Genomic DNA, 23647 nt, shown 5'->3' with positions numbered 1-23647 from the left:
TTGTCCCACTCCCCTGGACGTAGGGCGTGCTCCACCCGCGGGACACGCCCCTTCTCCCCCGGGGCAATGAGAAAGAAGACCGGGAACTCTGGGTTTTATGAATGGGTCCAGCATCCTCCCACCCTGGCCTCCCTTTCATTCTCCCGCTAAATCGGGTGAGTTGAGGGATCTACAGCTGCTTGGGTTAAGTCATCTCATTCTCAGGTTGGCTACATCAAGTTTCTACCTAAACTGCACACGGGATGATGACGTATGCATCCCAAGGGAAGAATCTCTTACTGAACATATATAACTGATGAATCAGCTAGGTTAGAAGTGTTGCTGCGTATTTCAAAACCAAGACACCTAAGCTGCTGAGAATTGACCCCATGGTGCCCTGGAGCCCCACATCTCCTAACTCTACAGCTTAAGATATAGTGTCCTAAAGTCCTTTTGCAGTTTTCAAGCAATAAAAGCCGCACTAAGAGTTTTGGGTTGAGACTGTGTGCAACTACATAATTACCCCCTAAATTTCCCTACCTAGCATGAGAGGGCAGTGTGAAATTCTATCCCTAAACCTAGGGCAGTGAGACAGAACACATTATGGTCTATTTTGAATGTCAGAAGAGGTTATTATAGTGAATAAGCTTAAATCAGCATCGGATAAAAATGAAGGAATATTCCTACTTTGGATGAAAATGCCTGAAAAACTAGAGACCCTGACACAGTTGCTAGATGTGAAGGTGGGAGGTCAAGGCTCCAGTGTTCATTCTTGCCACTTACCAGCACTCTGGGCCTCATTTGTACAACGCAGGGGATTAGACCAGGGTTATGTTTAAAGGTCCATTTCCAGCTTTAACTGTATAATCCTTCACTGACATTTGAAATACACTGATCAAAAAGATGGAAGGAAAAGGGGGGGGGTACCTCATGTATTACCTGAAAGTTTCACTGTATTTTGTTTTTGGTGACAGCAACTTTTAAACACCAACAATGTACCAACACCACCATAAAGGAACACAAGAAAATAAACAGAATTTCTATTTTATTTTTCTTTAAAAGCCAGGAGGCATGTTGGCAGTTTTGTTGTACCTCTGGAACCATAAACTTCACATCCAGAGACATAAAGTGATCCATCTATAAAGGGGTTAAGGCGCTGTGGGAAGTGGTTAAACCATCCCAGCTACACAGAAAAGAAAGCTGCCCTGTGTGAAGGATTATTTGGTATCCAGTTTGATATGGTAATAATATATCAAAAATCACTTCTCGAACAGGATATTTAGACAAAAATAACTTTTAAAAGAACTATTAAAAATTATACATTTGTACATATACACACTATACTGCTGTAAATGTTTAAAGACCAAATATTTTAACAGTTCATTTGGTGCTTTTTAAGTATTGTTTTTCCACCTCTCTGGATTCCCTCCCTGAATTCCATTTTTCTTTCCCTGGCTCTTCAGGAGCTGGCACTGGTCTGTCTCAAATTAACTTTCAAGACATTCTGTAACAGAAGCCTGGAACACTGATTCTATCCTTTGATTTGCTACTCAGCTGAAGAGGTCCATGAGTGATTTTTTTAAAGGGAGATTTAAAAAAAATTCAAAGTTCAGTTTGTATTGAAAGGGAATGGATCTGATGAAAAAGGAAGGCTCAGGGTAAATTTACAGGACCACTGTCAGGACCATGACTAGCTATACAAAGTGACAGGAATCTCTAGGAGCATTGAAACAAAGATGGGCACCTCTTAAGGAAACTGCAAAACCCCAACTTTGCAATATACACCAGAGGCAGCAACCAGTTTACATAACAGGGCCTCCTCCCTGTTCTCAGGAATAACTGGAGTAGAATCACTCGGAGCAGTGGCCATCTGACATCCCTGGAAGGCATTTCAACTCTTATAAAGAGGATTCTTTAAGGAGCCAGCAGCTTCCCTGGAAAACTCAGGATAATTAACAGAAGAGCCATGTGAGCTTCATCTCTTCATGAAGTTCTTCTCCAAAGCAGCTGAAGTTCTCTGCAGGGAGTAGATGTTGCGCTTGACCCTATCCTCTAAGGAGGACGTGGATGTACTTTCTAACTTCAGTTGGCTGTGGAGGAGTTGAAAGAGACAAGTCAAAAACATCCTTTCTAATTGACCAATTCTCTGGCTGGGTCATGATAAGAAGCAAGATTCTGGCTACTATAATTTAAACAGGACTTTTAAAAACCCACACAACTTTCAACATTCCATCTGGAACTACATACAAATGGGGGAAGTGGCAGATTTTTTTTCTCTACAAGTACCCATAAGAGAAAATTTATCTACTGTAGAAAGTAAGGCAAAGGCCCACTAGAAAAAGATTTTCAAACCATGAAATTCCCACATTTAAAAGGAGGGCCAGAGAATTTCAATGATTTAGAAACCTAGCCTCTTCTGCCCACAACAAAATCAAAATCATCTCACTGTCTGGCCAGAGGCCTGGACTCATATCAGCAGTGGTCAGGAAGCTGAGTGCCAGGTAAGGCTTTCCTTCAGAGCCATCACACCAAGGCACCCTCCCGACCCAGCCACCCCACCAGTTGCAAGGAATGTGCCAACATAGGAGGGGCAGAACTGGAGACAGTCACTCACTGGATGAATTTCCCATCCCGAGAGTCCAATTTCTCCAGCTTCCGCTCTCTTTCATCTTCCTTTTCATGTCTCTTAAGGGTGTTCAGCCTCTCTTCCTCCCGCCACTTTGCATTCTCCATCATTTCTTGCCGTTTTCGCTCCAATTCCTCCGCTGAAAGTTTTCTGTAAACATAACCCCTGCCAGATCTACCTTTTCCAGCTGGGAACAATCTCATATATGGAAGGGAAGTCCAGGTTCACTGTGAGCAGTAAGTTTTCTTAGTCAACAACACGCACTAAGCTTGTTTCCTCACGAGTTCCCTGATCTAAGAAAGCCAGTGATGAGAACCTGAAAGCACAACCCCCTTGGCCATCCTGAATCAAATGAAAGATTTACTTATTTTTTGAGTCATTCGGGGGAAAGTCAATAATCAGTACCTCTTTGGAATGACTTAAGGAATAAGGGCGTGCGAACAAAAAACGAAGGCCCCATACTCACAGTCTTAATGTGGTGGCTAGCATGGTGCTTTGTACATATTATACACTCAAGTATTTGTTGAATGAATGAACATCTCAAAATTTATCTTGTTTTTAGTCATAAAGCAAGTCTGGCAATGGTTGGGAATCTGGAGACAAGATACTGGAGACCACAATGGCTTGAGAATTTCAATTTAACTCCTTAAGAAAATGACAAGAGTTCTCCCTGTCATTCTACATCACACTCTATTCTTTCCAGTGTTCTCAGGAGGCAAAGAGGAAAGATCAAACTCTAGAAAATGTCCTCCATTCCAGAAAAAATAACTGTGGATTCTGAATGAAGATTAAACATACTGTTTCTACTTTTTGGCTATTTTTTTTCTTCCTTCTTTTTCGAGGTTTTTCCCCCTTGTGCTCTGATTCTTCTTTCACAATATGACAAATGCAGAAAATATGTTTAATGTGATTGTACATATATAACTATATCAGATTGCTTTCTGTCTTGGGAGGGGAGAGAAAAATTTGGAACTAAAAATCCTATGAAAACAAATGTTGAAAATTATCCTTACATGTAACTAGAAAGTAATAAAATACTTTTATTTAAAAAAAAGAAAGAAAAGATCAAATTCTGTCTAATATCTGGAGTTTCAATAGTCTACTTCTACAAGGAAAGGGTTTAAACTTTGTACAGTGGGAAGAAAACCAGACTTGGAGTCAACAATCCTGGATTCTAGTTTCTACCGGATTCTAGGTCTACTGCTTAAGTATTGTGTCACCTTAGGCAAATCAATTCTATCTATGTTTATCTAGCATCCAGGGCTGTTAACAGAAAAAATTTACGTTTTGAACTGAAGCAATCTTCCAGTCATCTGGAGCAAAAAACACACTCACAGATCATCAGAATTGAAAAGACTATAGCTGTGCACTAGTTTTCTAATGATGCCAGATAAATGCATGTCATTATATACACCTCCTAAGGAATAGTAAAATGAAGTCCAACAGACAAGTGCTCCCGAGTCTCTCCTGGAAGGTTCACAAGGGCAATAGTTTACGTCTCTACTGCATTTAGGGTAGGCTTCCAAGAATATTTGTACTATCCACAGCTCCAACACTGTCTGAATAAAGCACACCCTAGGAGCACTGTTATGAAAGATTCAAATGTTTTCCTCTATAAAACGCCTCTCCTACAAACTTCCCTTTTCTGTTGAGAATTACATCATTCTTCTTGTCATCCAAGTTCAATACTTCAGAGTCATCCTTGATTCTTTTTGTTTGTTAGTTTGTTTTTGCGGGGCAATTTGGGGTTAAGTGACTTGCCCTGGGTCCACAGCTAGTAAGTGTTAAGTGGCTGAAGCGGATTTGAACTCAGGTACTCCTGAATCCAGGGCTGGTGCTCTATCCCCTTGATTCTTTATTCTCTATCACCTCCCAGATCCAATCAGTTACAAGCCTAGTCAATCTATACAAGATCAAACTCTTGCTTCTGAATGTCTTTAGCTACCACCGTTATTCAGGCCCTTATCACCTGTGGCTGGACTATTACAATAGCCTCCTGATGGACTTCTTGATTCCATTCTCTCCTTACTGTCCCAGTCCCTCACCTCTAATTCAGCCTCTACCAGCTATCAAAATAATATTCCTAAACACTAGTTTATGCATGTCATCTCTTTGTTCAAAAAATTTCAATGGCTCCCCATTGCCCTTAGCATGAAATACAAACATAATATTTCAGGACTGAAAGCCTCAACAATCTACAGCCAGCTTACCTCCCAGAATTATTTTACATTGGTCCCCTTTGTGTACTCTGAACCCTCATAAATCAGCGGGAATCTACTTTCTCCAAAGTTACCAATGATCTAACAAACCACCGGGTGAATTCTTCTCAGTCCTCCCTCTTGAAACATTCTACAGAAGACCATGGTGACCACCTAGGTGATACACTAGTTCTTATTTTCTTATGATCCCCTTTCCCCTCTTCTAACTACTCCTCAGTTTCTTGGCTAGATCTTCATCCATCCCCATCCCCAACCCTAGGTCCATCCCTAGCTTATATAGTGGGCCCTCTTCTTTCTTTACGATCTCTTACATGGTGACTTGATCAGCTCCCACGGGTTCAATTATCTTTGCTATGCAGACTCCTCTCACAGCTATGTCATTAATGGAGTATCTCTTCCTGAGCTCCAATCCTGCATCACCAAATATCTATTGGACAATCCGGAATTGACTATATTCCACAAACATCTCAAAATCAACTTTTCCAGTACATAACTCCTTACTTTTCTCTCTCAATCCACCATCCTTCCCTAGCTTTCCTAGTTCCAAGGACCACCAGCTTTTTGATCACAAAAGTTCACAACACTTTCCCTGCCCCCACAACTGTCAGGCCTCCACAGTATCTCTCACCTAAGGGTGGGTCCTCCTCCCCTCTTGACTAGACCACTGTAATAGCTTACCTGGTCTCCTACCTCCAAGGCTCTCTCTTCCACAAGGCTGCCAGAGTGATGATTGGCCATTCACCCCCAGTGTTCAAACTGCTGGGTTTCCTTACATATTTTTGATACTTGGTGTATCAAATTATAGCCTCCTCTGCATTTAAGGATCTCACCTGGCTCAAAGCTACCTTTCCAATATCTACATTATCTATCTTCACATATTCTATGGTTCAACTCATAGGACGAACCATGTCCCATCTCTCTCATCTTTATCCATCTGCAAATACTCTTCCCCCATTCCTATTCTGTGCTTCCCCCTCACTCTGCCTCTTAGAATCCCGACATTCTTTCAATACTCAGGGTGACACCCACTCCCTTACATGAGGCCTTGCCTTACCTATTAGCACTCTATTGATATTCCCATTACATACAGGCCCCCCTCCAAAAAAAAGTTCTTATTTATCAATTTTTGCATATGCTGATGTGTACATGCTGTGTCCTCCTTAAAAAAGAACACAAGTTTGTTGAAGGCAGGGACTGTTCAATGTTTTCTTCATTGTATCCCAAGTGCCTGGCATATGCTTAATAAATGGTTTTTGTTTGGTTGTTTGTGTTTGTTTTTTTGCAGGGCCCCAATGAGGGTTAAATGACTTGCCAGGGTCACACAGCTAGTAGGTGTCAAGTGTCTGAGGCTGGATTTGAACTCAGGTCCTCCATGAATCCAGGGCCAATACTTTCTCCACTGTGCCACCTGGCTCCCCCCTTAATAAATGTTTGATGGACTGAGTGCAGCTAAAATTGCCTATGTGCTGTTGACCATGGATAGAAAATCCAGCTCCTCTCCCTCTATGTGCTTTGTACAGGCTGTTCCCCATGCCCAAAATGCACTTCTTCCTCATCTCTGCTTCAGAGAATCCTTAGGTTCCTTCAAGACTCAACCCAGGTCCTTCCTCCCACAGGAAGCCTTCCCTGATCCTTCTAGTCATTAGTTTTCCCTCTATTCCCAAATTAATATATGTTTCTATGATGTATCCTATGACCCCACCTCCCCCTTAAGGGCAGAGACTTTTTCTTTTGATCTAGGGACCTACCAAGATCTTCAGTCATCCCTCCTCATGCCAACATAGCAAGTATTATCCACACTTTTTTTTTATCCACACTCTTCTACAAAGCAATAATATCTCTTTTATGACCAATTATCTGGCATCAAATTTTAACTGATTTTTTGCTAGTATCTCAAGGCAGAAAATTTCTAAGGAAAAAAAAAGGTCAGCCATGGACACCTCTCTGGGGCATAAGTTACTAGAGATAGCCAAAAGGAAAAAGCCCATACAATGACTTGCCAGGGGAAAAGCCTATTATATGGATAGCATCTTTCTAGTCTGGTCTATGCTATTTCTGGGCTCATCAAGATTCTGGAGCCACCCTCCTAGGCACCCAACTTACCTGGTGTAACCTGGAGCATGTCGCCTTTGATAGCCTTCCTTTTTGGGGGAAGGGCTCTTAGTTCGGCCTCTTTCTTTCCTGTTTACTTTGGAATTGTGCCTGTAATCAAGGAAAGAGTCTCTTCAACATGGGGGCCTAACTCCATGTCTCTGAAACCCTTGAGAGAAAAACTATAATGTAGACAACTGTGGTTGGGGGGGGGGGGGAGGAGTCACTTAGTCACTTAGAGAAGAGACAGGAAGAAGGAAGGACAATCTCTTAAAGAGAAAACCACCAGGAATACACAGGGGATGACAAAAATAGCATTGAACCCAGCCCTCAAAGTACACTGGAACACATGTACCTATCAATTTATAGTTCCTCTGATTTTTACATCCAAGGGCAAAAAGAAGAGCTAAATGTAAGAAAAAACAGCATCTATGTAAGTACAGGGGATACACTGAGACATACAGATACTGCTAACTGAAATCAAGTGTTCTGTAGCCAATCATTTAAGTGCACTCCCTCCTTGTTAATTGGCTCACTCACTGTCTACTATGTTTAGGGGACCGTGACCGCCTGTCCCGGCTCTCAGCATCCCATGTGCCCTTCCTGCTGGGGTGTTTTGGGGGTGAACGAGAGGCGCTCCGTGATCTAGAGTGATTCTTGACCCTGTGTGATCTCCCCGATTCAGTTGCCAGAGGTTCTGGTAGTCTCCGTCATGGTCAATTGTCCTTAATCTATAGAGAGATAAAGCAGAAGAGCTATTCAGACACCTTCATTTAATAATGGATTTTTTTTTTCCAGGGAATGAGGGTTTAAGTGACTTGTCCAGGGTCACACAGCTAGTAAATGTCAAGTGTCTGAGGCCAGATTTGAACTCAGGTTCTCTTGAATACAAGGCCAGTGCTTTATCCACTGCACCATTTAGCTGCCCTGGACTCCTTCATTTTATTTATTTATTTTTGCGGGGCAATGGGGGTTAAGTGACTTGCCCAGGGTCACACAGCTAGTAAGTGTCAAGTGTCTGAGGCCAGATTTGAACTCAGGTACTCCTGAATCAGGGCTGGTGCTTTATCCACTGCGCCACCTAGCTGCCCGACACCTTCATTTTAAAAGAAAGTCCAGTGATAATGTGGAATGAATGAACCATATAAGGAGACATCAAGAGCATAGCATCTTATCTTTACAGAACTATTTTCAAAGCAGGTACAACCAGGTAAACATAGGAACAACCTAACCTTAAAAGCAACCCCCCAAACCTTATCCACTAATCTAACTACTTCCCCTTCTCAACTCTCTCCTACCCCAGACATTAGGGCAAGGGATGCAGAGGAGAATAAGTGAGAACCCCAAATCACAGCCTTGACAATTCAGCATGTAATTCATGGGACTCTCCTGTCTGTCAAGAGACCAAAGCACATGATGGAGGAAGATACAGTTGCTCCTCAGTGATACTTGCCCCGAATGTTTAGGCATCTTATTATCTTCTATAACTATCAGATGCTAAAAATACCCAGTGCCACTTGAGCAAAACAGCATGAGGAACCACTGTGGAGGGAAAGGAGCGGGAGGACCAGGTTACCTACCTGTAAGCCATAACCTGGAATTTTGGACAAAACAGGAGGAGGACTTTTCCACCTTCTTTTGAGGCCTAAGAAGAAATGTAAAAGCAAAAAGGATACAAACAACTGTGTGAGGGAGGCGATATAGAAAGCCATTTTATCTCATGAGCTCAAACATACTTCCCTGCCCCCTCCCTGGCTTCCCACCTCCCCCGTTATTACTTGGGAGTGTGTTTCCCTATTTGGGTTTTCTTGGCTGGGAAGATGCATCAGTGCAATCTTGTTTTTCCTGTGAAAAATCGTGGGCCTGGCTCGACAGCCCCAACCCCCACTGGAGCTCTCTCCCCCAACCTTGTGCTGCTATTCTGGAGGCTGACAGTGAGGTCAGAGGCAGAGGTGCCTGCTGCTATTCTCATGGGGGAGAGAGAGACAGAGTGGGCAAGGAATGGGTGGATAAATGGAGAGAAAAGAACAGAAATAAGGCCAGATAAGTAAAACAGCTTTGAAAGCTACAGGTGGATTTTATATACTTCAAAAGAAAAACAGCATATGTACACTTTCATGTACAATTCTCTTTTCCTGTACTAAGTATATGCAGAGGCCTGTGCTAGCTGGTATCTAAGTTCAGAAAAAAAAATGTATATGTATACATATATGTGTGTGTGTGTGTATGTATTAAGAAATAGAAGCTGAAAGATCTTGAATCAGACACCAAGATGTTTTTTCTGATAAAATATCACCAAGACCAGGCTGACTTCTCCAGGTTCAAGATGCTACCGGCAAGAAGCAGCTAGGTGGCACAGTGGATAGAGCACCAGCCCTGGAGTCAGGAGTACCTGAGTTCAAATCCGGCCTCAGACACTTAACACTTACTAGCTGTGTGACCCTGGGCAAGTCACTTAACCCCAATTGCCTCACTTAAAAAAAAAAAAAAAAAGATTCTACCAGCAAAATAAGAGCAAATGGGGCACCAAATGCCTTCTCCACGCACCTTCCACGGCCCCGCTCTTCCTCGCTGGCAGATCGGTCACTGCTGGAGCTTCGATGCTTATGTTTCTTATGCTTTTTTTTTCTTATCCTTCTTCTTCTTCTTCTCTTTCTTTTCCAGGCTCATTTGCAACTAGAAAATTCAACAACGCACAACGTCGATTTCGCTGCACCTTTTATTCCTGACTCCCCCTCATGGGATTTGTTTTTCTGGTACCTGAAAGGCTTAGGCCAATCTGCCTTCTAGGAGAAACTGGCACCAAAATACTCAAGGAATCAATAAATTTATAAAGCACCTACTATGTGCTGGGAACATACTAGGCTCTCAGGATAGAGGGTTGAAAACATGTTCCTGCCCTCAGAAACTGCCATTCTACTGATTGCATGGCTTTGTAGTGTCAGCAGTATGGAACATTATCAAAGTTCCATGCCATCTATGAGTTTCCATTTTAAGTCAAGAGAATACTACTTCCATTTAGGAGTTCTTAATTTATTATTACTATTCAACAGAATATGTTCTCACCAGCAAAGAAGATGGCAGACCTTCAATTACCAAGTACTCTTTGAATGATACTATGGTGAAAAATTCATCATTCTGTAGCCAACCTGGTGATGAATCTCTCCAAATTCAACTAAGCTGGACCTCAGGGAAAAAAAAAAAGACTTCAAGTTCATCCTCGGATGCAGCGGATGAAGCTCTGGCCCTGGAATTCAGGAAGACCTGAGCTTCAAATCTGACCCTCAGACATTTGACACTTACTAGCTGTGTGGACCCTGGGCAAGTCACTTAACCCTCATTGCCCCTGCCCCCCCCCCAAAAAGTTCATCCTCAAAGATTTTCCAATTTAGTAGGGTCTGCCAGAGACAGTACACATTCCACTGTAGCCTTTGGTATGCCTCCACACCACAACTCAGCCACAAGAAAAGGACTTTAGTGGAGAAATAGGTCACATTTATAAAGTGCTTTTATAAAGTACATCTTTCACGCTAAGGTCTATAGTAGTAATGTCCATTTTATAAGATGAGGAAACTCAGGGCAGCTAGGTGGTACAGTAGATAGAGCACCTTCCCTGGAGTAAGGAGGACCTGAGGTCAAACCAGGCCTCAGACATTTACTAGCTGTATGACCCAGGGCGAGTCATTTAACCCCAATTGCCTTTAAAAAACAAAGAAACCATAAGATGAGGAAACTGAGACTGTAGGATATTGCGACTTATCCAGAGCCATGATAATAGAACCAAATTTTCTGACTTCCAGGTCAATGCACTACTAATGCTGTCTTACAAGTATAAGATAGGGAAGGCAAGGATAGATATTCGTTGTTTGAAAAACTCGGGCAGGGGGGTTGGGGTACAGGCTCAATATGAGTCAGCAGCATAATGTGGCAGCCAAAAAGGCAACTCGTTCTTGGGCTACATTAAGAAGGGCCTAGCTATAAGCTACACATCTAAGGGGGATCAGATTTGTTCCATTTGATTGGTCCCCAAGGGCAGGACAAGGAACAATGGGTGGAAGTAAAAAAGAAGCCAACTCAGGATGGATGTCAGGAAAAAATCACTAATAATGAAAGCAGCCCAATGGTGGAATAGGCAACCTAAGACATGTCAGTATCCCCTTCCTGGAAGCCTTTGAGCAGAGGCTGGACAACTATTTGTAAGTATGGGATAGTAGGGATTCCTTTAGATTAGACACAACAATGCCTTCTGACTTTCAATTCTATCTGATTCTGCCTGAGACCATTCAGTGGCTGAAGTGGTTAAGAGTAGAGGGCTCTGTCAAAAAAATTCAGCAATAGGCTTTGATCTGCTGAAACAACAGCATAGTTGCTGTTAAACACCAGTAAAATCCAGGCTCCCCGCCCCCCCCCCTCTTTACCAAGGAAAAATATGCCAACACAATGCCACCCCCCTCCAACCCAAAAGTCAGTCAACAGAATCATGCTCTCACTAAAAATGTAACTCACCGCAAAAAAAAAAAAAATTTCGATAAAATACAATGAACTTATTAAAGTCAAAGCATACACCCTGCTTCCTTTAACAAATGGCAAACAACTAAAGTAAAAGACTGCACGTGGTATCGGTAGATATCATTCGTGCAGTTTGCTTAACCATTTTGGAGACAGTACTCTGCTGGCTGCTTGAGCCACTGCTGGGTTATATGCTTTGGTTGAAACAAACATTATCGGTTAAAAACATAGTCACTACAGTGCCAAAGGCTCATGGTGAGAATGCTCTCCATGTTTACTTAGAGTCTGATGCAGATTTGTTGTTGTTGTTTATTCTTTCTTGCTTTCTCCCCCTTTTGTTCTGATTCTTCTCTTACAACATGACTAATGTGGAATTATGTTTAACATTATTGTAATGTATAACCTATGTCGGATTGCTTGCTGGCTTCTGGAGGGGAAGGAGAAGAAGGGAAAAAATTAGAAACACTCAAAAAATTGTTCACATATAATTGGAAAAATTTTTTTAAATTACATATTAAAAAATATAATCACTGAAAGATATCTGTAGGCATATATGCATATGTACATATATATTATTTTAAAAATATATATATATATAATTTCTATGGAACAGATAAAATTAAGGGCATTAGACTAGAAGGCCTCTAAGGTCTCTTCCAGGTCTAGATCACAAATCGTACTTCTGACAGAGTAAGAACAGGACACATTTTTTAATGAAATACTCTATGACCCAACCCAGCCAAACTGGTCTTCTCCTTGTTCCTCACATGACACTCCATATCTCCCATCTCCAAGCCCAGAATGTACTCTTTCCTCAACTTGACTTCAGAGAACCCCTCTTCCCTTGAGATAAAACTCAAGTACCATCTTATCCTTTTCTGTTATTGCCAGCTGCTAGTGCTCTCCCTTCCAAACTACCTTGTATATATATTTTTTAAGTAATCTGAGTTAAGTGACTTGCCCAGGATCACACAGCTAGTAAGTGTCTGAGGCAGAATTTGAACTTGGGTCCTCCTGACTCCAGGGCCAATGCTCTATCTACTGCACCACTTAGATTCACCCCCCCCTTCCCCAAACAACTACCTTGTATTTAACTACTTTGTATTTATTGGTAGTCTTTTTATATTTATTCTGTTTATAATTATACATGTCCTTGTTATACCTTTGCCCCTCCCATTAGAAATAAGCTACTATAGTGTCCAAATTATTTCATTTATGTAAGTGTATCCCTAGAGCCTTGCATACTGACTAGAAACATAGTAAGCCCTTGTAAGTGTCTGTTGATTAATTGGAAATGCTAGTTTGGGGGTTCTCAACTTATGTAACACTTACCAATACTTTGATTTTCTTCATTTTCACAGGATTATTCAAGACTTCTCTCTTCTTCTCTTCCTCCTTCTTTCTGAAAGCAAATTGTAAAAATAAAAGTCACTGATATTTCTTTTTGTCAAAGGAGATTAAATGGTTCTCTAAGTGGATGTTGTTATATGCAAATCCATCCAAGTCCCATATAGAAGTCTGTATGGCAGAGTCTGGTAAAACCAGAGACCTTTGCTAATCTGCAGAACCTTGAGAAGGTTGTGGTTCTCCTCTTTCCCCGTTGGCATCAGCTCATTTTCCTGCCTCTCATAGGAAGAACTCAATGGTTAGAATCATTTTTAGGGATTACTAGGGCAAGAGACCCTTAAAGCTGAATCAAAAGGTTCTGCTCTCCTTCCCTTTGGCTAAAATAAGTGGTGAGGACCTTTAAGAAGTTTAAGGCGGATTCTCCCTTAAAGAAATCAAGCCTATACTATCAGCAGAAATGACTAATAGCCACATTTTCCACATTCTCTAGCAGTAGAGTGAAATGTGGAGAGTACAAAGGGCCCAGTGTCTAGTTTATTCCTCCCGTCTAAAACCAGAGGATCCTGGCATTCAGGGGACAAACAGGTGGGTCACTCCTATCAATTCCCATGGACAGCCTATAATCTAGTAAGATAACAACACCTTCTTTTCCTCACGTTAGCTTCAATAGTTATCTAGTAGATGAACTTCTCTGCTCACCCATTTCTCTTACCCCAAGCCCCAGATCCTTCTGAGGTTGCCAGTTTTTCCTTTAGCCTGTGCTTGAAGCCAAATTTACAACAAAGAGGCCAAAAGTAGAAAAACAAATCTGTGTCAGACTATGAAGTTTGCCAGTATCTTCAAGTCTGGTCAACTCAAAGAAATCCCTTAATTGGGCTTTCCTAGCACCAGGATGTCCAGTCTTAGAGATGAACAAATTCATTCAAATGGAAAAGAAGCTGAGGAGAAACCAATACAAAGAAAGAGAGTCTACTGAATTCAGTTCAGCAAAGCTTCTTAAAGTCTCAGTGAATTAAGCCTCCCTCCCAAACCCATGCTGTTACCGAATGATGAAAAGTGGGTCCTCCCGGATTTTGCTGGCCATGTCAAGTAGAGAATTGGCACCAGAAGGGGCCAAAGATAGAGCCTGGAAGAAGTCCTGTCTCAGATGAACAACCTGCTTCTTTGTCTTCCATCTTCTCAAAAACTATTTGTCAATGGGACGTCCCATAAGGTACTCATCACGGTTCACCATCCCACCAGGGCCCTGGTACATCCAGTCTAGTTTTTCTTCTTTTTTTCTGGTTCCAAGAGGGAAAAAAAGTAACCAACTCACAATTACCTAAAAAGTTCACCGAAATTTATTCCTTCAATAAGTCACCTTCCATGGGTCAAAGAGAACTTAGATACCTACTAATTTATAAATAAGCAAAACAGTTTATGAATATTCTATAAACACTTCATCCTTACAAAGTACTTTACATTCATTATACCATTTGTTATTCAGAATAACCTGGTGGAAGAGAGAGAGAAATAATACAATATCTCTAATGACCTGGAATTTAATTGCTACTGTTTCTGTACTTGATATAATGATAGCCTCTCTGTAGCCTAGGAGACAGTAAGGACAGGAAGCTAGTGATATGGTGAAAGAAGTAGAACACTAGGTATGAAGTAGTCAAGAAGACCTATGTTCAAATTCTGCCTCAAAGTTTGACATTTACTGGCTGTGTGACCCTAAGTAGGCCTCTTAACCTCTCTGGGCTTCAGTTTCCTTAGTTGTGAAATGAGGGAGTTGGACTGATTGGCCTCTAAGGTCCTTCCCAGTTATGAGATGGTATATGAATGGATGTGGTAAAATGAAAGAGATCACTTTTTGGTGCTAGCTTTCCTCAATTAGCTAGGATAATCTTTGGAAGACAAACAGAAGGGGGCAGCTAGGTGGTGCAGTGGATAAAGCATTGGCCTGAATTCAGGAGGACCTGAGTTCAAATCCAGTCTCAGACACTTGACACTAGCTGTGTGACCCTGAGCAAGTCACTTAACCTTCATTGCCCCACAAAAAAAAAAAAAGAAAGGAAGACAAACAGATGGCTGTGTCACAAGCCCAATACTTAAGGCCTTTTTCAATTTTGGAGCACCTGCCAAAATGAGAATCCTTTTGAAGAATCCTTCACAATATAAGAGGATTTTAGTGGGAGACAAGACAGGTCGTCCAAGTTTCCTAATATCCATTTTATAAATGGGGAAATGGACACAAGAGAAGTCAATTCACTGAGGGCCAGGAGTAGTCAGAGATGGTTCAAGGAGGAGGTGAGACTTAAGCTAGGTAGAATCTCTTGAAGGAAAAGCAAAATGTGGAAACTGAATGGATCCAGTGACTAAAGGAGAGGAATAAACCAAAAAAGACTCCAGGTGATCATCAGAATGATCATTTCACTGACAAAGAAGCTAAACCAGTAGCGAGTCTTGAAGAGAGATTCAAGATTTGATTTTAAATATTCTGGCGTTGAGGTGTCAGCAGAACAACAAGTATAAACATCCAAAAGGCCTGAAGGGAACATCCAAACTTAAGGGTCAGACAGAATGAGACACCAGGACATGAAAGAGAGGAATGATGGAAGAAGTTGAAGGAGACAGCTAGAGTAGTTTTTTTTGTTAATGGTGTGCTATGAGGAAATCAAATTCAGCAGACAAGTCAAAGGAAATAAGGGCAGCCCATTGCCCAAGCTATTTTCCACAACTTAATCTGCTCTTAAATGATTTCTATTCAGTTCCTTTAAGAAAACATGGTAGGGGCAGCTAGGTGACACAGTGGCCCTGGATTCAGGAGTACCTGAGTTCAAATCCGGCCTCAGACACTTGACACTTACTAGCTGTGTGACCCTGGGCAAGTCACTTAACCCCCCATTGTCTGCAAAAACCCAAAAAACAAACAAACAAAAAGAAAAGAAAAGAAAACATGGTATCTTACAAAGAAAATTTTCCTACCTCCAAAAATAAAATTATAATCAAAACAAAGATAGGGATAGATAATGATGTTAACCACTTTGTTTATTTTGAAAGATGAACTTCGATTATATGGGGGAACACGATGACTGAGCATCTTTAAATGAGTTTTCACTCTATTAAGTGCCCATATAAGCATGATTCTGTATTGAATAGCACACAAGAAAAGCTAATGGACAAGGACTCTGCCTTCCTGAGCCATAAGATTCAAATACAGTCAGCACAAACAGAAAATGGTAGATAGACTTAAACTTCATGGCTCTATGTTCGGAGGTCATTGTGTAAATGAGACCATTACCTTTCCCCCAACTGCTGGGGGCAGAGTAGCTATGGAGAAAGCTGGAGTTTTTAAGTGGTCTTACAAGACACTCAACTCCAGAAAGCTTATTTGCATGGAAAACTCATCACTATTCCACTATTTCAGAATTGGTGATAGTACAGATAGAAGTGTTTTGGGTTTTTTTGAGTACTTTAAAATGGTTTCTTCTTCTGTTTTAGTATGATAAAGAGGAATATAAGATAAAATTACTAGCTTCTTCAAAGGTACAGAAAATAAGAACTTTTTCAATGTGACTTTGACTTCTAGATCCCTAATTACTGTATGTTAGCACTCTAATAATGTTCACTGTACACTGTGATGTAAATAAATCTATTGAAAACTTTTATTTGGAAGGTTTAAATTATCAGCAACCCATTTAAATTTCAGCTTTTAGCTTTTTTCCCCTTACCAATCATTTAGATTTGGTATGTTTTTCCTGTATTTTAGAAAGGTTAACTCCAAGAAGCAGTAGGAGTACTGCCACTGGACTGGAAGACCTGAGTTCAAATCACACCTCTTATATTTACTACCTCTATGTCAATAGACAAGTCATTTAAACCTCCATGAGACTTAGTTTTCTCATTTGTAAAATGAAAGAGTTGGACTAGATGGTCTCTGAGATCTCTTCTAAGTTTATATGATCTCAGAAGATATCTTTTGGGGGGGGGGGCAATGAGGGTTAAGTGACTTGCCCCGGGTCACATAGCTAGTAAGTGTCAAGTGTCTGAGGCTGGATTTGAACTCAGGTACTCTTGAATCCAGGGCGGTGCTTAGCCACTGCACCACCTAGCTGTACCCCCACCCAAAATCATATCTTTCACACAACCACACCAATCTCCTGAGTTAGTAAGCTCCCAATTGCCTCTACAATTAAAAAGTAAAATCTCAGCATGGCATTTATAGTATTTCACAATCTCACCCCAACCTTTTTTTCTAGACTGCTTTCAGATCACCCTCCCTTACATACACCATGAGGTCCAACCAAACTGGCTAACTTCCTGTACTTGGTACATGATCCTCATATCCTCTGCCTATGGTTTAACACAGGCTGTTCCCCATACCTGTTCTCTCTCCTTATCTCCACCTCTTGAAAGCTTTCTCTCCTTTCAAGGCTCAGCCCCACATGCTTGCTCCAAAATGAGGCAGGCCTTTGCTGATGGCCCCTCCGCCCCCATCCTGAAATTACTTATCTAGGTACATGTTTTCCCAGAGTAGAATTCCCAACTCCTCTGAGGGCTGAGCCTATTTCACTCTTGTTTTTGTGCTCTCCGGTGCCTAGCACATAGAAGCACTGATGAATGCTTACTAAATTAAATAAAAATGAAGAGCCTTCTGTATAGCAGATGAGGGAAAGGATGACATAACCAGCTTGCAGACTGCCCCAGGTAAAGCCTAGAGCCAAGAGCATGGGCTCCTCCACGTTGTATGCCCCTGTGATCTGGAGAGAAGAACTGGATTCGCACCCAAAAAAACCCTCCAACCACAAAAACAAAACCCTAGAATGATATTACCTGTACTAACTGAGTCCAAAAGGCCCCTTCACAGCCATAGCTACATAATGAATTGTGAGTTAGTTACTAATTAGGAAGAGAATAATGGTACTGATGACCCTCTACAACAAACCTAGAAAATCACTTATGGTTTTCCTTTTAGAATGCATTGTGATTTTGTGTTTTTCCTATTTTATCTTCCCAACATTAGAAGGTATAGAGTAGATAATATGGTATCCTTATTTTATACAATTGAAAACTATATTGGGCAGCTAGGTGACGCAGTGGATAGAGCACTGGCCCTGGAGTCAGGAGTACCTGAGTTCAAATCTGACCTCAGACACTTAACACTTACTAGATGAGTGACCCTGGGCAAGTCACTTAACGCCAATTGCCTCACTAAAATAAATAAATAAATAAAAGAAAACTATAGGGGCAGCTAGGTGGCAGAGTGGATAAAGCACTGGCCCCTGGATTCAGGAGTACCTGAGTTTCAAATGTGGCCTCAGACACTTGACACTTACTAGCTTGTGTGACCCTGGGCAAGTTACTTAACCCCCATTGCCCCGCCAAAAAAAAAAAATTGAAAACTATAGCCAAGGTTACAAAACTGTTTAGTAATTTTAATGCATGTGGTTGGATTGAGAATGGGAGAAATACTGCTAGAATCCAGGCTTCTGAATTCCAGCCCATTTCCCATTCTGTGACATCACTCTGGCTCCTTAATATGGGCCTACTTTCTGTTGGTGGAGCTCTGAATTGGTTCAGTCATTCTGGAAAGCAATTTGGAAATACGTTCCCCAAGTTACTCAACTGTATGGATCCTTTAATTGGAGAATGCCATACAAAGCCCATACTCCAAAGAGATCAAAGAAAGACAGAAATGATTCCCATAGACAAAAATATTAATAGCAGCTTTTTGGTGCTGGCTAAGATCTGGAAACTAAGGAGTTGCTTATGAATTGGGGAATGGTTGAACAAGCTATGGTATACAAATGTATTGCTCTGTTAAGAAATAATAAAAGGGGGGGCAGGTAGGTGGCACAGTGGATAAAGCATCGACCCTGGATTCAGGAGGACCTGAGTTCAAATCCGGCCTCAGACACTTGACACTTACTAGCTGTGTGACCTTAGGCAAGTCACTTAACCTATACTGTCCCACCCCTCCCGCCAAAATCAAAAAGTGTGTGCAATTAAAAAAAAAAAAAGTCCGTGCAATCCAACAGGAGGAACATTTATGTAAATTCAATATTAAGCACCCACCGTGTGCAAGGCACTCCTATATCATGCAAGAGAAACCTATCTGGGATAAAAATAATACATATGATATATATAACCTATATCGGATTGCCTGCTGTCTGGGGGAGGGGGGAGGGAGGGGAGGAAGGGAGAAAGGTCTGAAGTCGTAAGGCTTGTGTGAACAGAGGTTTGAGAACTGTCTTTGCATGTAGCGGAAAGAAATAAAGTACTTTATTGATTAAAAAAAATTATGCAAGGTGTGCCAAAAGTCTTAATGCAGTTTTAAGCAATTAAAGCTTAAAATCTGCTTTAATAAATAATAATATGATAAAAAATAAAATTAAGCATTAATTGTAAAAAAAATAATATATATGTTTGGTAACCCAGTATTGGAAACTGGATGTATACCAGAAGACCCTTGTACCAAAGTTCTCACCAAATGCTAAGTTCCAACACTCACTTGACAGCTCCCACATCCTCTGCATATCGCTGCATCTCCTCCCGTGCCCTCTCTTCCCGAAGCTCCCGTTGCAGTTCCTCAATCTTCTTCCGTTCTGCCTCATGTTTCTGCTCTGCCTTCCACACTTTCTCCACATTTCTGAGGGTCTGTGGGTGCCAACTCTTCTTCAAATTCTATGGAGTCAAAAGAAGGAAAGAACAGCGAGAACAGTCAAACCTTTACCACCTCCATACAGGGAATTCCCACATTTATATACCCAGCCCCAGTGTCTTTCCTGAGCTCTAATCCCAAATCTCCAACCTCCTAATAGACATTTCAAAGAGATGTCTCACAGGCATCTCAAACTCAACATGTCTAAAGCAGAATTCATTATCTTTTTCTCAAAAATCTCCCCATTTCTGTTAAGAATACCACCATCCCTCCAGTCACTCAGGTTTGATATCTCAGCATTATTTCTGCCGACTGCCTACAAATCCAATCACTTGCCAAATCTCGTGACAAGATCTCACTTCTCTCTACTCCCACAGTCACCAACGACTTCATTCAGACCTTCATTACCTCTGAGCTGGACTATTGAGATGGCTTTCTAATTGGTCTCAAGTCTGCTTCAAGTCTTTTCCCACTTAAATCCATCTTCCACATATCTGTCCAAGTGATTTTTGCTTAGAGTAGGTCTGGCCATGTCTCTCCCCACCTACATCCACTCCTCTCCCCTCCCCTGACTCCTACTTCTTTCTCAATAACTTCCAGCTGCTCCCTATTACCATCAGTGATCAAATAGGCTCTTCACAACCTGTCCTGTACCTGCCTCTCCAGTCTTCTCACATGGTATCCCTTCCCTGAAGTCTACAATCCGGTAGCATTGGTCTGCTTACCGTTCCTCACATGTGACAATCCTGCCCCTAAGCCTGGAATCCTCTCCCTCCTCACCTCTGTTTCCTGACATCCCTGGTTTTCTTCAGGACTCAGCACAAACTCCACCTTGTGGAGGAAGCCTTTCTTGGTGCTGAGCTATCTCTAAATTTCTTTCCTACTTTGTTGGTGGCACTCAGTCAGCATTTAATAAATGCTTGTTAGCATAGCCCTCTTAAGCATCCACGTCCTCATAAAATAGGAGATAGCAAAAAGGCAACAGTACACCATTCACATGATGATCTCAGTCACAAAGATAAAGGTTTCATCTCCAACACATTTGGAGAGTTCTGGACAGGGAGCACAAAGTTCAAAGATAGGAAGAGTCCTTCTCAGGCTGCCATCAAAAACTTATATGGCTTAAGACAGAGCTAAAATCCTCTTCAATTCAACTCAACAAACCCTTATTAAGTACAAACTATATGCAACAGGTGCTAGAGAGCTACAAAGATAAATAAGACAATCTTTTCCCCTGGGAAGCATATTTAAAGGCATTTACAAATAGCTAAAATTCAAAGCAAAACAAGACAGTGAGTGTATAAAAGTGTAAAGTATCATGAGGCCCAAGAAAAGACATCTGTAAGAATACCACAATTAGCAAGCAGCCTTTGTAATGTGTACAACTTGCAAAGGGAAATCAATCTGGTTTTGTACTGGCCTAAACTTGGTTTTCAATTTTTTTTTTCTTTTTGCAGGGCAATTCGGCTTAAGTGACTTGCCCAGGGTCACACAGCTAGTATGTGTCAAGTGTCTGAGGTCACATTTGAACTCAGGTCCTCCTGAAAGGGTCAGTGCTTTATCCAGTGCACAACCTAACTGCCCCCTTGTTTTTTCCATTTTCAAGTCTTTCTTCCTGATTTTTACTAATGATATTAACACACATTTTATATACTGCTGAGTGTCTCTGTAACAAAATCTCTCAAGTCTCTAGCAGGGGAAAAGAAACCGTAAAAGTAAAGATCAAGGGGGACAGCTAGGTGGTAAAGTGGATAAAGCAATGGCCCTGGATTCAGGAGGACCTGAGTTCAAATACAGCCTCAGACACTTGACACTTACTAGTTGTGTGACCCTGGGCAAGTCACTTAACCCTCATTGCCCCACACACAAAAAAAAGTAAAGATCAAATGAGCAGACCAAGCCTAGGTTCAGGTGACTGATCCTAAGTCAGAACTAAGCAGTTCTATACCTTCCTCCTATGCCTCTTTTTATATCCAGGGGACTTCTCAGCACAGTGGATAGTACATAGTAGGCACTTAATAAATGATAATGACTACTATCTTGCAAGTACCAGCCACCCCTTAATACTCATACTTTTATTCTCTTCTCTCCCCTTCCAAATACCAGCCACCTCTTGTTTTCAAATCTAACCCAAATGCCTTCCCTGTTCCCCAAACTCATTAACTTTCTCATCCTTAGACCTCCCAGAACACTTTGTTTTGTGCAGCTCCCTACTAGATTGCAAGCTCAAGCAGGCAAGAACCATGTCTTGGCTACACTTTGTTTCTCCTTCAGGGCCTAGCATAGTGCTCTGCCCCACAACAGTAATTTAACAAATTCTGCCAAATTGAAAGATCAATTCCAACTAGAAGGATCAAACAAGTCTTCGTAAAGAAAGTAGAATTTAAGGTGGGGTCTTAAATGATGAGTAGGATTTAAATTCTTGTCAATGGGGGCTTAAGAAAGGGTGTTCCATATATACAGGGGTATCAATATCAATAAATAAAATTTAGGAGAGATCATGAGAGAGAATCAGGGCCGAGAGAGAGAGAGAGAGAGGGGGGGGGGGGAATAGGATGAACAATGAGAAGCCAGGTGTGTCTAGAATGTAGAGTGCAAAGTAGGAGATAAAAACCTGGTAGAAAACTGGGACTACAGGCTGTGGAAGCCCTTTAGAGCCAAGCTAAGAAGTCTGGCCTTTATTTGACCAGCAATAGAGAATCAGAATGGGGTTCTGAAAAGGAAAGTGACAGGATGATATTTGTGCCAAGGGAGGAGAATTCACCTGGCAGTGATGTGAAGGATCAAAAAGGAGACAAGAGGATAAGATTTGCCTGAAGAGAATGGAATATGGGGAAGGGGGATAACGAGCCCATCGTGTCCGGGCCTCGGGCCTCTGGACGGCTGGCCACTTCCTCTTAATGCCGTCACTTCAGATTCCCTGAAGCCACCTTTCCTTCCACGGAGGAGAAAGGTGCTCTCTCTGTCTCTCTCATCTCTCTACCCAGGGCTTCCCCCCTCCCTTAAACATGCTGGCTTCTTTCTTGTCAACCCCAACACTGCCATTCATCGCCAGCTGATGTTGTCTATTGAGTTTTGGTACGTAGTCGTTCGCCTGCCATCTCCCCCATTAGACAATGACCTCCTTGAGGGCCGGGACTTACCTTTCTCTGTACCCCCAACGCTTAGTAAAGTGCCCGGCACACAGTAGGAGCTTAATAATAAGCGCCATAACAAAGCCTTAAGCTCCCTCTCTGCAGTTCCTTCTGCCCTCCTTCCGGTTCAATCTTTTCGTCCCCCTGCAGCGGGGTTTCGGCCTCAGTCCCTCCGGGCCAAGGTCACTGCCCTTCCCTCTTCCCCAGCTTTCCTGTTGCCAGGGTTACTAAGCGCCCACCCCTGCCCTTCTCGGCCCAGCCTTTCCTTAGACTCCCTTCACTCACCAGATCTCCACCTCCCATGATGGTCTGCTCTTCTTCTTTCGGGGAAGGTTCGAGACGGCTCCCGGAGCCGGGAAGAAGAAGACCGTGAATAGAAGGACAGCCCCAAACACTTTTCCCCCCAGCCGCTACTGTCTTTATTACCCTGTCTAGAGCGCCACTTCCGGGATCACGTCATCAGGCTGCGACGGCCGAGATTGCGGGCGAAGGGCGGGGGAGGAGGGAGTGAGGAAAATGCGCTCTGCGGACACTGAGATGCCTCGCTGTGTTGCCCAGGCGTCATGGCGCACGTATTTTACGACATCCTCACCGCTGTCCTTTCTTTTGTCACTGCTCCTACCAGTACTCCTTAAGGCCCTGGATATCAAGGCCAAGCCACACCCTTCAGTTCCTTATCATAGTATGTCATTACACACTTATGATCAGAACGTATGACGAAGTACCCAAATCGTATCTCTACCCCCCAGGACGACAGCTCTGTGACGTCACTCTTAATACTAGCGCTTTCTCTCTGCGCTTAATGGCCAATTCTGTCTACATCTTGTTTGGCCATAAGCTGTTTGCCCCTCGTCTCCCCCATTAGAATCTGAGCTTGTGTGAGAAATGGGTAGTTGTCTCCTCTCAATGTGGATATAACAGTCAGTCATACTCCCTGTTTGTCCCTACCTGTTTGTAGGACAAAGGTCTCAGATCCCCTCCTCCCCCTCAGGTTAGCAAGGTCACATGGTTCAAGGAGCCCTGGTCTCAATAAGGTCCACTCCAGAGTTGTGTCCATATGAGGAAATATAAGGTCCACTCTAAGTCATGCCCATAC

The 23647-nt window shown here is 42.2% G+C and overlaps 1 protein-coding gene across 1 annotated transcript; it reads right to left on the bottom strand.

Annotated features, from left to right (window-relative positions):
• Window positions 1-1007: 1007 nt before the first annotated feature.
• Window positions 1008-23023, bottom strand: CWC25 (CWC25 spliceosome associated protein homolog). Its single transcript, XM_043962732.1, is given in 14 exon segments — window positions 1008-2069; window positions 2594-2755; window positions 6928-7026; window positions 7456-7646; window positions 8496-8531; window positions 8533-8560; window positions 9463-9542; window positions 9544-9591; window positions 12757-12826; window positions 13815-13885; window positions 13887-13960; window positions 13963-14051; window positions 19268-19440; window positions 22837-23023. Coding segments are annotated over 14 exon segments (1254 nt in total). The 5' UTR covers window positions 22855-23023; the 3' UTR covers window positions 1008-1954.
• Between the last annotated feature and the right edge of the window lie 624 nt (window positions 23024-23647).

This window comes from Dromiciops gliroides, chromosome 4 (genome assembly GCF_019393635.1).
Source record: "Dromiciops gliroides isolate mDroGli1 chromosome 4, mDroGli1.pri, whole genome shotgun sequence".
NCBI lineage: Eukaryota > Metazoa > Chordata > Mammalia > Microbiotheria > Microbiotheriidae > Dromiciops > Dromiciops gliroides.
This window is presented reverse-complemented; position numbering and strand designations above follow the sequence as displayed.